The sequence below is a fragment of the Neoarius graeffei genome, chromosome 18 (assembly GCF_027579695.1).
Source record: "Neoarius graeffei isolate fNeoGra1 chromosome 18, fNeoGra1.pri, whole genome shotgun sequence".
In the NCBI taxonomy this organism is placed as follows: domain Eukaryota; kingdom Metazoa; phylum Chordata; class Actinopteri; order Siluriformes; family Ariidae; genus Neoarius; species Neoarius graeffei.
This window is the reverse complement of record NC_083586.1, coordinates 18,054,830-18,071,280: the sequence shown is the minus strand read 5'-3', so window position 1 is coordinate 18,071,280 and position 16,451 is coordinate 18,054,830. Positions and strand designations below refer to the sequence as shown.

The window sequence follows — 16,451 nt, the reverse complement described above, 5'->3', positions numbered from 1 at the left end:
TCAGATCCACTAGTGACTGGTTATCCAGTGTGACTTTTGCCAATGTGCAGTGATGCGGTGAAACATAATTCACGTGTTTCCACCACTCCCCTGAGCCAACTGGTGCTCACAGTATATTCCATCTGTTCTGGGTGATAACGTTCTCTGTTCTCCTGTTGATCTCTCATAACCGATCCAGATTGTTGTGAGGTATTCTCAATTATTCCCGCAATAAAGATTTCACTAATGGTATCATTCACTCTGGGTCACACGATGACATGTGCACTGTCCTGAATTGCATACACCTATCTACTGTATGTGCTTGTGAATAAGAGTCTCTCAGTTATTCACAGCCTGATCAACATTGGTTGCACTTAAAACACTCTCCCAACTTTCGCTCACAAGTGCAAGATAGAAATCCTCCTTCCGATGTTTCCTACGATCATGGATACGAATGCTTTGGCGAACTGGTTTCAGTTTCGTCCCTACTGGGAGTATGACAGCCGTGTGATCTGTTTTTATCGATTATAGTATATGCAGTGCATTTCCCAAACAGGTCTGGTTGATTTGTAAAGATGTTATCTAAGCATATATCGCCTCTTGTTGAGAAATTCACTAGAGCATACCATGCAGTCATCAGACACAGTTCATTGAGATCAAGCTGATTTATATCCCCACCTCTAACAATGGTCCTTGTAGAGTGTTTGTCTAGCGCGTTGTCCACTAAATGAATGAGGTATTGAAAAGGTCTGAGGTCTGGTATGTAGGCTTGGGTGGATGATAGATGCCACACATGGATAGCAAATATCCTGAGGGTAATCTCAAAGTTAAGCATATCAGTTCATGGAGTTTTGATCGATAAACATCAGTGGCGTCCAAGTTACTCCTCGTGTAGATCACAACTCCACCTTTGCATCTGCGAGACCGATCCAGTTCCTGTCCCGTCTAAATATGATGCAGCCGGATATGCTGACAATAGCATCTGGCGTGTCTGGTTTGAGATGTGTCTCCAATACAATGCAAATATCAGTGTCATTCTTATTCAAATCAGTCTCCAGTGCCACAGCTGCTTGAACTCAGTTCTTGGATTTCTTGACGCTGCAGTTATTTGTAAATAAAAATTTGGGCACAGTGTAATTCAAGTTAGATTTTCTGCCAGTAGATGTCACTTGTCTGGTGATTGGAACCAGATTGGTTCGAGACATACCCCTGAAAGGACGGTGGCGTGGAGTCCTTCCTGTTCCAAGTAACACAGGAATGGGTTTATCACTGTTCTCTGATACATCCAGAGCTAATTTATTGCTTCTTAGCCTGAATTCCTCTCGCTTGCGTCCACCTCGTAACCTTTGATATCAAAACAATTTTAAGCCCTGGAACTCTTGAATAACTGCGGTGGTAGGTAGGCTTGACTGTTTTCTAAGACCCAGTAGCTTCTTCCTCATGTACTTACTGTCTTCCTGTCTTCTGTTTCAGTGTGATAAAGTTTCTGACATCACAAAATTGAGTATGGATGTTGTTCCTGTTGGTTCACGTGAAAGTCCGGTTACAGTTGATGCCCCGTTGGCAGTGGAAATGAGATCCAAGACGCCTAAATGGTCAAGTCTTTCTCTGTACCAGTTCCAGCAAAACAAAAAATACCATGAGGAGGTGCTGCAGCGGATGCGAGTCTTTGCCAGGACGTTGAATAAACCTTACAATGCCCGAGAAAGACAGCTGAAACTGGCTACGCTTGCTTTATGTCGTAATGAGAGGACAGGCAAGACTGATTTACATAAGGATGATACTGTAACTGAGGAGCTGAAACCTGCCAAAAGCGAAGACCAAAAGGAAGAGATGGAAAGTGCTGGCAAAAGTGCAGTGGAAATAAAGGATAAATCGCTGACCATGATGAACAAGTCCACCATGTCTGTTGCTGCCTTGCACAATTTTGTGACCCATTTCCCTACTCCACCTCTCAAGTTAACTGCCCCAAATTCTGGTACAAACAAACCAAGAATAGCCCGAGAAGAACCTGGTGGACAAATTGGTGCTCAGAATGCCAAGACATGTCGAGCAGATATCAGTGATCTCAATCAGAAGGCTGAGAAGTTTGTCAACAGTCAGGCTTGTACCCAGGTATGTGGAGTTTTCTCATGAATGTTAACATAGTAGTGTATCTCAAACAATTAGAATATCGGGCCCGGCTCTATAGGCGGGGGGGAGTATCACCGACCCAAACACAAGGCTTGTCCATCCACATGAGGGGAAGAGAGAGGGGAAAAACTCATATATACTGTATATATCCCCAAAAAAAATCTTCCTGGCCCACCCTGTTAGTGAGAGCTGGATCTAGCCTTGTAGAATATCGTGAAAAAGCTTTTTTTTTTTTTTTTTGTAGTAATTTAACTCAAAAGGTGAACTTTCATATTTTCTATATTCATACAGTAAAGTGAAATATTTCAAGCCTTTTTTATTTTGATTATTATGGCTTATAGCTCATGGAAGTCAGAAATCCAGGATCACAAATTATTAGAATATTTCCTAAGATCAATCAAAAAAGAATTTACAATACATAAACGTCCAGCTTCTGAAAAGTATGTTAATTCATACACTCAATACTTGGTTGAGGGTCCTTTACCACAAACTACTGCATCAATGCAGCGTGGCATGGAGGCGATCAGCCTGTGACGCTGCTGAGGTGTTGTTGAAACCCAGGTTGCTTTGATAGCAGCCTTCAGGTCGTCTGTATTTTTGGGTTGGGTGTTTCTCATTTTCTGCTTGACAGTAGTCCTTAGATTCTCTGTGGGGCTCAGGTGGTTGGCCAATCAAACACAGTAATATGATGGTCAGCAAACCATTTGGTAGTAGTTTTGGCACTGTAGGCAGGTGCTAAGTCCTGCTGGAAAAGGAAATTGGCATCTCCATAAACCTTGTGAGCAGATAGAAGCATGAAGTGCTCCAAAATCTAATGGTAAATGGCTGTGTTGACTTTGGACTTGATAAAACACAGTTGACCAACACCAGCAGATGACAATCCAACCCAAATAATCACAGACTGCGGAAACTTATAATTGGATTTCAAACACCTTGGATTCTGTGCCTGTCCACTCTTCCTCGAGACTCTAGGACCTTGATTTCCAAATGAAATACAAAATTTACTTTTGTCTGAAAAGAGGGCTTTGGACCACTGAGTAACAGTCCAGTTCTTTCTCTCCTTAGCCCAGGGAAGACATTTCTGACATTGTCTCTGGCTCAGGACTGGCTTGATATGAGGAATGCGACAGTTGCGGCCCCTTTCCTGAAGACGTCTGTGTGTGGTGGCTCTTGGTGCACTGAAGCCAGCCTCAGTCTACTCCTTGTGAAGCTCTCCCAAGTTCTTGAATCAACTTTTCTTGACAGTCCTCTCAAGGCTTCAGTCGTCCCTGTTGCTTGTGCACCTTTTCCAGCCAGCCTTTTCCGCAATGACCTTCTGTGGTTTACCCTCCTTGTGCAGGGTGTCAATGATTGATTGTCTTCTGGACAACTGTCAAGTGAGCAGTCTTCCTCATGATTGTGGTTGCGTGTACTAAACTAGACCAAGAGAGACACTATATTTATACTACTTATTCAAGCTCAAAATGAAACATTCTCACATTTTGAAATGTTTTTAATTTTTTGCACTGTCGGCCATAATTATCAAAATTAAAATAGAAAAGAGCTTGAAACATTTTAGTTTACATGTAATGAGTCTAGAATATATTAAGTTTTCACTTTCTTAAATAACTGATGGAAAATATTGGACTTTTTCACGATATTCTAATTGTTTGACATGCACTACTAGAAGCACTGGTACAATGGGTAGCATTATCAGTTGTCACTGTCAGTGTGGAATTCAGTATGTTCCCCATTCATTGACATTGGTTTCTTCTGGGTTCTCAAAAAATAGTTGGGAGAAGAATGGTCAGTGATGGTCAGGAGTCCAGTCAATGCTTGGTCCAACAGCACACAGAACGAGGTTTTTCTTCAGCATGAGGATTTCGGAAAGGTGAGTGAGTAGCCTGAAGACATGACTGTCTCCTACTAATAGATTTTTTTTTTTACATTATTTTCCCTTTTTTCCATTTCTGCCATCCATCATTGACCTCTTCAACCAGGCAGAGAGTAAGGAAACGGCGAAACCAAAAGAAACTAGGAAGAAGAAAAGGAAGTCAAAGGGGCTGATGAAGTGAGTTTTGTAATTGAAACATTAATATGGCTTTGAACTAAACGATGTTTTGAGAGTCTGTTTTTATTTCTCAATTAAGAATTCATTCCATTCTTCCAAAAAACCTTGTAACAAAAGAGAGGCAAATATCACTTTATACAGTTATACAAAAGTCTATGTCTCACTTTCAAATAATGTATTTCTGAGTGTTGGGTATTATTGAGTATCGCAATGAGACCTTCCTGTGTGTATGTGTGGACAGAGAGAGAAAGACGGCCTACTGGAGTAACACCAAGCGAACTGCTGGTGCAAACAAACCGAGTATGGCCCAAAAAGGACCTGGTGGACAAATTGGTGCTCTGAATGCCAAGACACGTCGAGCAGATATCAGTGATCTCAATAAGAAGGTGGAGAAGATTGTTCCCCGTCAGGTTCGTACCCAGGTAGGTGGGGTTTCCTCATGAATGTTAACATAGTAGTGCATCTTAAATAATTAGAATATCATGAAATTTTTTTATTTTTGTAATTTATTTCAAAATAGTGAGCTTTCATATTTCCTCTATTCATTACACATAAAGTGAAATATATTTCAAGCTTTTATTTGTTTTAATTTTGAGGATTATGGCTTATAGCTCATGAAAATGAGAAATCCAGTCTCTCAACTTATTACAATATTTCCTAAGATCAATCAAAAAAGGATTTACAATACAGAAACGTCCAACTTCTGAAAAGTATGTTAATTAATACACTCAATACTTGGTTGAGGCTCCTTTACGGTGAATTACATCATCAATGCAGCGTGGCATGGAGGCGATCAGCCTGTGACACTGCTGAGGTGTGATTGAAGCCCAGGCCGCTTTGATGGCGGCCTTCAGCTTGTTTGTATTTTTGGGTCGGGTGTCTCTCATCTTCCTCTTGACAAGACGCCTAAACGTTCAACTTTCTCTTTACCAGTTCCAGCAAAACAAAAAAACCCAGGAGTCGTCACTGCAGCGGATGCGAGTGTATGACACGACGTTGAATAAACATTACCGTGCCAGAGAAAGACAGCTGAAACTGGCTACGCTCACTTTACGTCCTAATGAGAGGACAAGCAAGACTGATTTACATAAGGATGATACTCTAACTGAGGAGCTGAAACCTGCCAAAAGCGAAGACCAAAAGGAAGAGAAGGAAAATGCTGGCAAAAGTGCAGAGGAAATAAAGGATAAATCACTGACCATGATGAACAAGTCCACCATGTCTGTTGGTGCCTTGCACAATTTTGTGACTCATGTCCCTACTCCACCTCTCAAGTTAACTGCCCCAAATGCTGGTACGAACAAACCAAGAATAGCTCGAGAAGAAACTGGTGGACAAATTGGTGCTCTGAATGCCAAGACACGTTTAGCAGATATCACTGATGTCAATTGGAAGGCTGAGAAGTTTGTCAACACTCAGTCTCGTACCCAGGTATGTGGAGTTTTCTCATGAATGTTAACATAGTAGTGCATCTCAAACAATTAGAATATCGGGCCCGGCTCTATAGGCGGGGGGGCCTGGCCCACCCAGACACAAGGCTTGTCCATCCACATGAGGGGAAGAGAAAGAGGAAAAAAGTCGTGTGTGTGTGTGTGTTTGTATACGCACGCACGCACGCACGCACGCACGCACGCACGCACGCACGCACACACACACACACACACACACACACACACATTGCCCTCCCAAAAATCTTGTTGGCCCACCCGGTTAGTGAGAGCTGGATCCAGCCTTGTAGAGTATTGTGAAAAAGTTCTTTTTTTTTTTTTTTTAAAGTAATTCAAAATGTGAACTTTCATATTTTCTATATTCATACAATAAAGTGAAATATTTCAAGCCTTTTTTTATTTTAATTTTGATGATTATGGCTTATAGCTCATGGAAGTCAGAAATCCAGGATCACACATTATTAGGATATTTCCTAAGATCAGTCAAAAAAGGATTTACAGTGGTGCTTGAAAGTTTGTGAACCCTTTAGAATTTCTATATTTCTGCATAAATATGACCTAAAACATCAGATTTTCACATAATCTTAAAAGTAAATAAAGAGAACCCAATTAAACAAATGAGACAAAATATTATACTTGGTCATTTATTTATTGAGGAAAATTATCCAATATTACATATCTGTGAGTGGCAAAAGTATGTGAACCTTTGCTTTCAGTATCTGGTGTGACCCCCTTGTGCAGCAATAACTGCAACTAAACGTTTCCGATAACTGTTGATCAGTCCTGCACACCGGCTTGGAGGAGTTTTAGCCCATTCCTCCATACAGAACAGCTTCAACTCTGGGATGTTGGTGGGTTTCCTCACATGAACTGCTCGCTTCAGGTCCTTCCACAACATTTCCATTGGATTAAGGTCAGGACTTTGACTTGGCCATTTCAAAACATTATTCTTCTTTCACCATTCTTTGGTAGAATGACTTATGTGCTTAGGGTCATTTTCTTGCTGCATGACCCACCTTCTCTTGAGATTCAGTTCATGGACAGATGTCCTGACATTTTCCTTTAGAATTCACTGGTATAATTCAGAATTCATTGTTCCATCAATGATGGCAAGCCGTCCTGGCTAAGATGCAGCAGAACAGGCCCAAACCATGATACTACCACCACCATGTTTCACAGATGGGATAAGGTTCTTATGCTGGAATGCAGTGTTTTCCTTTCTCCAAACATAACGCATCTCATTTAAACCAAAAAGTTCTATTTTGGTTTCATCCGTCCACAAAACATTATTCCAATAGTCTTCTGGCTTGTCCACGTGATCTTTAGCAAACTGCAGATGAGCAGCAATGTTCTTTTTGGAGAGCAGTGGCTTTCTCCTTGCAACCCTGCCATGCACACCATTGTTGCTCAGTGTTCTCCTGATGGTGGACTCATGAACATTAGCCAGTGTGAGAGAGGCCTTCAGTTGCTTAGAAGTTACCCTGGGGTCCTTTGTGACCTTGCCAACTATTACACGCCTTGCTCTTGGAGTGATTTTTGTTGGTCGGCCACTCCTGGGGAGGGTAACAATGGTCTTGAATTTCCTCCATTTGTACACAATCTGTCTAACTGTGGATTGGTGGAGTCCAAACTCTTTAGAGATGGTTCTGTAACCTTTTCCAGTCTGATGAGCATTAACAACGCTTTTTCTGAGGTCCTCAGAAATCTCCTTTGTTGGTGCCATGATACACTTCCACAAACGTGTGGGGAGATCAGACTTTGATAGATCCCTGTTCTTTAAATAAAACAGGGTGCCCATTCACACTTGATTGTCATCCCATTGATTGAAAACACCTGACTCTAATTTCACCTTCAAATTAACTGCTAATCCTCGAGGTTCACATACTTTTGCCACTCACAGATATATAATATTGGATCATTTTCCTCAATAACTAAATGAACAAGTCCAATATTTTGTCTCATTTGTTTAACTAGGTTCTCTTTATCTACTTTTAAGACTTGTGTGAAAATCTGATGTCATCTTAGGTCATATTTACGCAGAAATATAGAAAATTCTAAAGGGTTCACAAACTTTCAAGCACCACTGTACAATACAGAAATGTCCAACTTCTGAAAAGCATTTTCATTTATACACTCAATACTTGGTTGAGGGTCCTTTACCACAAATGACTGCATCAATGCGGCGTGGCATGGAGGCGATCAGCCTGTGACGCTGCTGAGGTGTTGTTGAAGCCCAGGTTGCTTTGATAGCAGCCTTCAGGTCATCTGTATTTTTGGGTTGGGTGTTTCTCATTTTCTGCTTGACAATAGCCCATAGATTCTCTGTGGGGCTCAGGTCAGGCGAGATGGCTGGCCAATCAAGCACAGTAATATCGTGGTCAGCAAACCATTTGGTAGTAGTTTTGGCACTGTAGGCAGGTGCCAATTCCTGCTGGAAAAGGAAATTGGCATCTCCATAAACCTTGTGAGCAGATAGAAGCATGAAGTGCTCCAAAATCTAGTGGTAAATGGCTGTGTTGACTTTGGACTTGATAAAACACAGTTGACCAACACCAGCAGATGACAATCCAACCCAAATAATCACAGACTGCGGAAACTTATAATTGGACTTCAAACACCTTGGATTCTGTGCCTGTCCACTCTTCATCCAGACTCTAGGACCTTGATTTCCAAATGAAATACAAAATTTACTTTTATCTGAAAAGAGGGCTTTGGACCACTGAATTAACAGTCCAGTTCTTTCTCTCCTTAGCCCAGGGAAGACACTTCTGACATTGTCTCTGGCTCAGGACTGGCTTGATATGAGGAATGCGACAGTTGTGGCCCCTTTCCTGAAGACGTCTGTGTGTGGTGGCTCTTGGTGCACTGAAGCCAGCCTCAGTCTACTCCTTGTGAAGCTCTCCCAAGTTCTTGAATCAACTTTTCTTGACAGTCCTCTCAAGGCTTCAGTCGTCCCTGTTGCTTGTGCACCTTTTCCAGCCAGCCTTTTCAGCAATGACCTTCTGTGGTTTACCCCCCTTGTGCAGGGTGTCGATGATTGACTGTCTTCTGGACAACTGTCAAGTGAGCAGTCTTCCTCATGATTGTGGTTGTGTGTACTGAACTAGACCAAGAGAGACACTATATTTTATACTACTTATTCAAGGCGCGGTGGTGTAGTGGTTAGCACGGTCGCCTCACAGCAAGAAAGTTCCGGGTTCGAACCCAGCGGCTGGCGAGGGCCTTTCTCTGTGGAGTTTGCATGTTCTCCCCGTGTCTGCATGGGTTTCCTCCGGGTGCTCCGGTTTCCCCCACAATCCAAAGACATGCAGTTAGGTTGATTTGGGGCGGCCTTGGGCTGAGGTGCCCTTGAGCAAGGTACCTGACCCCTGACTGCTCCCCGGGTGCTCTGATGTGGCTGCCCACTGCTCTGAGTGTGTGCGTGTGTTCACTGCTTCAGATGGGTTAAATGCAGAGGATGAATTTCACTGTGCTTGAAGTGTGCATGTGACGAATAAAGGTTTCTTCTTCTTAAGCTTAAAATGAAACATTCTCACATTTTGAGATGTTTTTAATTTTTTGCACTGTTGGCCATAATTATCAAAATTAAAATAGAAAAGAGCTTGAAACATTTTAGTTTACATGTAATGAGTCTAGAATATATTAAGTTTTCACTTTCTTAAATAACTGATGGAAAATATTGGACTTTTTCACGATATTCTAATTGTTTGACATGCACTACTAGAAGCACTGGTACAATGGGTAGCATTAACAGTTGTCACTGTCGGTGTGAAGTTCAGTATGTTCCCCATTCATCGACATCGGTTTCTTCTGGGTTCTCAAAAAATAGTTGGGAGAACCACCAAGTCTGGGCGTGATGGTCAGGAGTCCAGTCAATGCTTGGTCCAACAGCACACAGAACGAGGTTTTTCTTCAGCATGAGGATTTCGGAAAGGTGAGTGAGTAGCCTGAAGACATGACTGTCTCCTACTGGTGGATTTTTTTTTTTTTTTACATTATTTCCCCTTTTTTCCATTTCTGCCATCCATCACTGACCTCTTCAACCAGGCAGGGAGTAAGGAAATGGTGAAATCAAAAGAAATTAGGAAGAAGAAAAGGAAGTCAAAGGGGCTGATGAGGTGAGTTTAGTAATTGAAACAATATGGCTTTGAACTAAACGATGTTTTGAGAGTCTGTTTTTATTTCTCAATTAAGAATTCATTCCATTCTTCCAAAAAACCTTGTAACAAAAGAGAGGCAAATATCACTTTATACAGTTATACAAAAGTCTATGTCTCACTTTCAAATAATGTATTTCTGAGTGTTGGGTATTATTGAGTATCGCAATGAGACCCTACTGTGTGTATGTGTGGACAGAGAGAGAAAGACGGCCTACTGGAGTAACGCCAAGCGAACTGCTGGTGCAAACAAACCGAGTATGGCCCAAAAAGGACCTGGTGGACAAATTGGTGCTCTGAATGCCAAGACACGTCGAGCAGATATCAGTGACCTCAATAAGAAGGCGGAGAAGGTTGTTACCCATCAGGTTCGTACCCAGGTAGGTGGGGTTTCCTCATGAATGTTAACATAGTAGTGCATCTTAAATAATTAGAATATCGTGAAAGTTTTTTTTTTTTTTTAAACTTATTTCAAAATGGCGAACTTTCATATTTCCTCTATTCATTACACAAAGTGAAATATTTCAAGCTTTTATTTGTTTTAATTTTGAGGATTATGGCTTATAGCTCATGAAAATGAGAAATCCAGTCTCTCAACTTATTACAATTTTCCTAAGATCAATCAAAAAAGGATTTACAATACAGAACTGTCCAACTTCTGAATAGTATGTTAATTAATACACTCAATACTTGGTTGAGGCCCCTATACCATGAATTACTGCATCAATGCGGCGTGGCATGGAGGCGATCAGCCTGTGACACTGCTGAGGTGTGATTGAAGCCCAGGTTGCTTTGATGGCGGCCTTCAGCTTGTCTGTATTTTTGGGTCGGGTGTCTCTCATCTTCCTCTTGACAAGATGCCTAAACGTTCAACTTTCTCTTTACCAGTTCCAGCAAAACAAAAAAAACCAGGAGTCGTCGCTGCAGCAGATGCGAGTATATGCCACGACACCGAATAAACCTTACCGTGCCAGAGTACGACGGCTGAAATCGGCTACACTTGCTTTACGTCCTAACGAAAGGACAAGTAAGAGTGAGTTACATAAGGATGATACTCTAACTGAGGAGCTGAAATCTGCCAAAAGCAAAAACCAAAAGGAAGAGATGGAAAGTGCTGGCAAAAGTGCAGAGGACAGAAAGGATAAATCGGAAACCATGGTGAAGAAGTCCACGGTGTCTGTTGCTGCCTTGCACAGGTTTGTTACCCGTGTCCCTACTCCACCTCCCAAGTTAACTACCTCACATCTTTGTGTAAAGAAACCAAGTATGGCCCGTGAAGAACCTGGTGGAAAAATTGGTGCTCAAATTGGTGGTGATTGTCAACCGTCAAGTTCGTACCCAGGTATGTGTGGTTTCCTCATGAATGTTAACATTGTAGTGCATCTCAATTAGAATATCATGGAAAAGTTTTTTTTTTTTTTTTTGCAATTTAATTCAAAAAGGTGAACTTTCATTTATTCTCTATTCATTACACATTAAATGAAATATTTCAAGCTTTTATTTATTTTGTGATGATTATGGCTTATAGCTTATGAAAATGAGAAATCCAGGACCTCAAAGTATTACAATATTTACTAAAATCAATCAAAGAAAGGATTTACAGTGTCTTGCAAAAGTATTCATCCCCTTGGTGTTTGTCCTGTTTTGTCTCATTACAAGCTGGAATTAAAATGGATTTTTGGAGGGTTAGCACTATTTGATTTACACAACATGCCTACCACTAAAAAGGTGCGAATTGGTGTTTTATTGTGACACAAACAGTAATTAAGGTGAAAAACCAGAAATCTGGAGTGTGCATAGGTATTCACCCCCTTTCATATGGAACCCCTATATAAGAGCTGGTCCAACCAATTCACTTCATAAGTCACATAATTAGTTGATTTGAGATCCACCTGTGTGCAATCAAAGTGTCACATGATGACTTTATAAATCAACCTGTTCTGGAAGGACCCTGACTCTGCAACACTACTAAGCAAGCAACATGAAAACCAAGGAGCCTTCAAACAGGTCAGAGACTCCCCAAACACATGGAAGAAGATTCTCTGGTCAAATGACAGTAAAATTGATCTTTTTAACCATCACGGGAAATGCCATGTGTGGTGCAAACCCAACACCCTGAGAACACCATTCCTACAGTGAATCATGGTGGTGGGAGCATCATGCTATGGGGATGTTTTTCATCTACAGGGACAGGAAAGCTGGTCAGGATTGAAGGAAAGATGGATGGCACTAAATACAGGGCAATTCTGGAGGAAAACCTGTTTGAGTCAGTCAGTGGTTTGAGACTGGGACAAAGGTTCAAATTCCAGCAGGACAATGACCCTAAATATACTGCTAAAGCTACACTGGAGTGGTTTAAAGGGAAACATTTGCATGTCTTGGAATGGCCGAGTCAAAGCTCAGACCTCAATCCAATGGAGAATCTGTGGCAGAATTTGAAGATTGCTGTACATCAATGCAAGCCATCTAACTTGAAGTTGGAGCAGTTTTGCCTTGAGAAATTGTCAAAAATCCCAGTGGATAGATGTGCTAAGCTAATAGAGACATACCCCAAGAGACTTGCAGCTGTAATTGCAGCAAAAGGTGGCTCTACAAACGATTGACTTTGGGGGGGGTTATGTGACACTTTGATTGAACACAGGTGGATCTTAATCAACTAATTACATTACTTATGAAGTGAATTGGTTGGAACGGCTCTTAATTAGGGGTTCATACAAAAGGGGGCGAATACCTATGCACACTCCAGATTTGTTTTTTCATCTTTACTGTTTTTTGTGTCACAATAAAACAATAATTTTCACTTTTAAAGTGGTAGGCATGTGTAAATCACATGGTGCTAACCCACCCAAAATCCATTTTAATTCGAGCTTGTAATGCGACAAAAAAAGACAAACACCAAGCGGGATGAATATTTTTGCAAGACATTGTACAATATGGAAACGTCCAACTTCTGAAGAGTATGTTCATTTATACACTCAATACTTAGTTGAGGCTCCTTTACTGTGAATTACTACATCAATGTGGCGTGACATGGAGGCGATCAGCCTGTGGCACTGCTGAGGCGTGATTGAAGCCCAGGTTGCTTTGATGGCGGCCTTCAGCTTGTTTGTATTTTTGGGTTGGGTGTCTCCCATCTTCCTCTTGACAAGATGCTTAAACGGTCAACTTTTTCCCTTTACCAGTTCCAGCAAAACAAAAAAACCCAGAAGTCGATGCAGTGGATGAGAGTCTATGCTATGACACTGAATCAAACTTACCATGCCAGAGAAAGAAGGCTGAAACTGGCTATGCTTGCTTTACATCCTAACGAGAGGAAAAGCAAGACTGAGTTACAAAAGGACAATACTCGAACTGAGGAGCTGAAACCTGCCAAAAGCAAAGACCAAACGGAAGAGAAGGTAAGTGCTGGCAAAAGTGCAGAGGACCGAAGGTTAAAACACGGAGCATGATCAACAAGACCACCGTGTCTGTTGCTGTCCTGGATAGTTCTGTTATTCTTGTCCTTTCTCCACCTCCCAAGTTAACTGCCCCAAATGCTGGTACGAACAAACCAAGAATGGCCCGAGGAAAAACCTGGTAGAAAAATTGGTGCTCTGAATGCCAAGACACGTCTCTCAGATATCAGTGATCTCAGTGAGTAGGCAGAGAAGGTTGTCAACCATCAAGCTCGTACCCAAGTATGTGTGGTTTCCTCATGAATGTTAACACAAACACTGGTACAAATTGGTAACAGGGTTTCCCCTAGAAAAATTGGAAAGAGCACTGGCCCCCTGAGCACAAGGAGGTGCAAATAACATGCCACCATAGGTGATGTGTAAACTATGGGGGTCTGGGGGCATGCTCCCCTGGAAGGTTTTGAAATACAAGGGTTCATTTCATGGCTTCTGGTGACATCTAGAGCTGATTTTTTTTTTTTTTTTTTTTTTTTAAACCAGTTCAACCTGTTCGGGAAAAGGCTATATTTTACTTATCATTTTATTGAATTCATACTCTAAAAACAGAAAAAAACCCCCGAAGTTAATACAATATCCAATTGCATCTTTCAAGCAGTGAACTGTTCCAAAGGAGACCTGCAGTTTATTTCACATCAAACAAACTGAATGGTGATGCAACATGGCATGAGTTGTTTAAAATACTGATCATTAAATTCTGGCAATAGGCAGCACGATGGTGGTAGTGGTTAGCACTGTTGCTTCACAGCAAGAAGGTCCTGGGTTCAAGCCCAGTGGCTGACGGGGGCCTTTCTGTGTTGAGTTTGCATATTCTCCCCGTGTCTGTGTGGGTTTTCTCTGGGTGCTCTGGTTTCCCCCACAGTCCAAAAGACATGCAGGTTAGGCTAATTGGTGGCTGGCTCTAAATTGACTCTAGGTGCGAATGTTTGTTTATCTCTCTGTGTCAGCTCTGCGATGATCTGGCGACTTGTCCAGGGTGTACCCTGCCTCTCACCCATAGTCAGCTGGGATAGGCTCCAGCTTGCCTACAACCCTGCACAGGATAAGCGGTTACGGATAATGGATGGAAATTTTGGTAATAGTGCGGATGACTAAATACTCTCACTGTCTGACTCAAGCTGGTCAGCAAGGTGCAACGAACTGGCCGTCGCAGTCTCACAACTATGGTCTGTTGCGGAGTTGTTTTCTTTGTGAAAAACTCCGTAATTAAGCTGCAGCCCATTGGTGTTTTGCTCACTCGTACCCTGCTTGAAGGCTCCACCATTTTTGCATCAGTTACTTACCGTATGAATATTAATTGTGCATCGCTCGTCCAATCAATGCGGGATACCGCACACACTCAGCCAATCAGCGTGGAATACCCTTCTCTGACATCAGCTGTGCACTTAGGTCAAGCTCAGGGCCATGGATTTGCATGGCTGTATTGATTACCTGCTCAAGGCTACAAAATACATGCATGTTGATTTTAGCATTATACTGTAGGCCTAAATTGTAAGCATTGCGGCGGCGGCGGTTTAATGAGTAGCGGCATGTCACTAAGTGTATCAGTAACTAATTTAAACGTAGCAGGGCCACGACGCTATGATGCTTTAGGGGAAACCCTGGGTAGCATTATCAGTTGTCACTGTCAGTGTAGAGTTCAGGATGTTCTCCATTCATCCACATGGGTTTCTTATGGGTTCTCAACAAACAGTTTGGAGAAGAACCAAGTATGGGTGTGATAGTCAGTAGTCCACATGCTTTTAGCCATATGGAGTATTTTTCAGGTGGGTATAAATGAAAACAATAACCGTCTGACTTTGCGGTTTAGTTTAGGCCACGCCCACTAATTCTGAATACTTTGTGACACTACACACATGTCTAACAGTAAACGAATGAAGTTGTTGTTAAACAGTTTATATCTGTTTCTCAGACACATTTTCCTTCGATTGAACTTGAAAATGAACCAGACGCTGATCTCACAGAGAAACTGTAACAAACTGGACAGGAGAAGCGGTGGATGAGGTGAGCTTCATAGATGAAACAATGTCGATTTGAGCTTTGATAAAAACTGATGTACAAATTTATTTTCCCCCAGAAACAACTTGAATTTCTTTTCTGTTGTTTTTTCTTGTTACAGACTCCTTTGTCTTCATTCCAAATCTGGCAAAAAAGCCCACATCCACACACAGCAATCCAAATACATGTAACTGAGTCAAATACACTGAGTTTTGTTTGAAAGTAAATTTTTTTTGTTTATTCTTGTATTTAGAACAACAACAGTATGAATATTAAATGCCATAATTATATATTTACAAGTTATTCCCCAAAATCGAGTTGTACATGAGCTGACAGCCCACGAGGTGCATCATATCAAGTTGGCTATAAACCATGTACAACGAGATTGAGTGGAATAACTGTTTTATTCTATCCACATTCACTGGATTTTGAGAAACGGAGCATTTTTATTTTAATTTTTTGCAAATTTGATAACTTTATACAAAATGTCTGACAAAATCATTTCTGCTTAGAATGTAAATAAACTGGTGAAATGACCGTAGCAATTTGTGAAAAATGCAAAAATAATAATTCTTGAAAAATAAAAGATACATTCTTACCATCAAATAATTCCATATTTTGTTGCCTTTTTTTTGAATGTGGATAGAATATATATATATATATATATATATATATATATATATATATATATATATATATATATAATATAATTCTGTCAGAACCACTTTCGTCAAGGAACATTATTTACATTGCAATATTTGCAACAAGTTGTATTTGGTGGGTTGCTCTGTTCTGGACCCTTTCTGCCCTTCCACTTGCATACATGGAAAGCCTTGGGGCAGGGAGAGCATGCCTCCCTGCCCTACCATGTGCCTACATGGAAAGGCTAAAGCAGGGAGAGCCACAGCAAACCCCCCCCAGTTGATTGTTAAACTGCTGCTAGTGTTATTGAATGTACCTGATCAGTATTATCCTAACTTGATTTTATAATTTTAATAAATTAAATATTTACAAGAAACTGTCTTGTCTGTTTTGCTGCAGTATTACTTGAAACCATCCTCTGCTGTCAAAGAATTTTGCCTTCACTGATCTAGTGTATCACTAGAGTAATTCATTCATTCATTAACATAAATTATGATTAGTAAAATTAATGAACTAATATTTTATGAGACTAATTGTATGAGACTGATTTAATAATGTAATTGCACTCACCTAATTTTGGTGCCTCGTGTGA

At 41.1% G+C, this 16,451-nt stretch overlaps 1 protein-coding gene across 6 annotated transcripts in view; it reads left to right on the top strand.

The window, feature by feature from the left end:
* Nucleotides 1–15,856, top strand: part of LOC132865963 (uncharacterized) — a 46,008-nt gene extending 30,152 nt beyond the window's left edge. For 3 of the 6 annotated variants that reach the window (XM_060898471.1, XM_060898470.1, XM_060898468.1), the window contains 12 exons: nucleotides 1,453–2,094; nucleotides 3,884–3,982; nucleotides 4,092–4,162; nucleotides 4,404–4,584; nucleotides 5,096–5,593; nucleotides 9,440–9,544; nucleotides 9,658–9,728; nucleotides 9,967–10,147; nucleotides 10,656–11,109; nucleotides 12,950–13,165; nucleotides 15,132–15,223; nucleotides 15,339–15,856. In XM_060898471.1, the coding sequence (XP_060754454.1) occupies nucleotides 1,453–2,094; nucleotides 3,884–3,982; nucleotides 4,092–4,162; nucleotides 4,404–4,584; nucleotides 5,096–5,593; nucleotides 9,440–9,544; nucleotides 9,658–9,728; nucleotides 9,967–10,147; nucleotides 10,656–11,109; nucleotides 12,950–13,074 (2,427 nt within the window). In that variant the 3' untranslated portion in view covers nucleotides 13,075–13,165; nucleotides 15,132–15,223; nucleotides 15,339–15,856. The remainder of the gene's footprint in view (nucleotides 1–1,452; nucleotides 2,095–3,883; nucleotides 3,983–4,091; nucleotides 4,163–4,403; nucleotides 4,585–5,095; nucleotides 5,594–9,439; nucleotides 9,545–9,657; nucleotides 9,729–9,966; nucleotides 10,148–10,655; nucleotides 11,110–12,949; nucleotides 13,166–15,131; nucleotides 15,224–15,338) is intronic. The other 3 variants (XM_060898469.1, XM_060898473.1, XM_060898472.1) reach the window with 3 other exon arrangements.
* The last annotated feature ends 595 nt before the right edge of the window (nucleotides 15,857–16,451 follow it).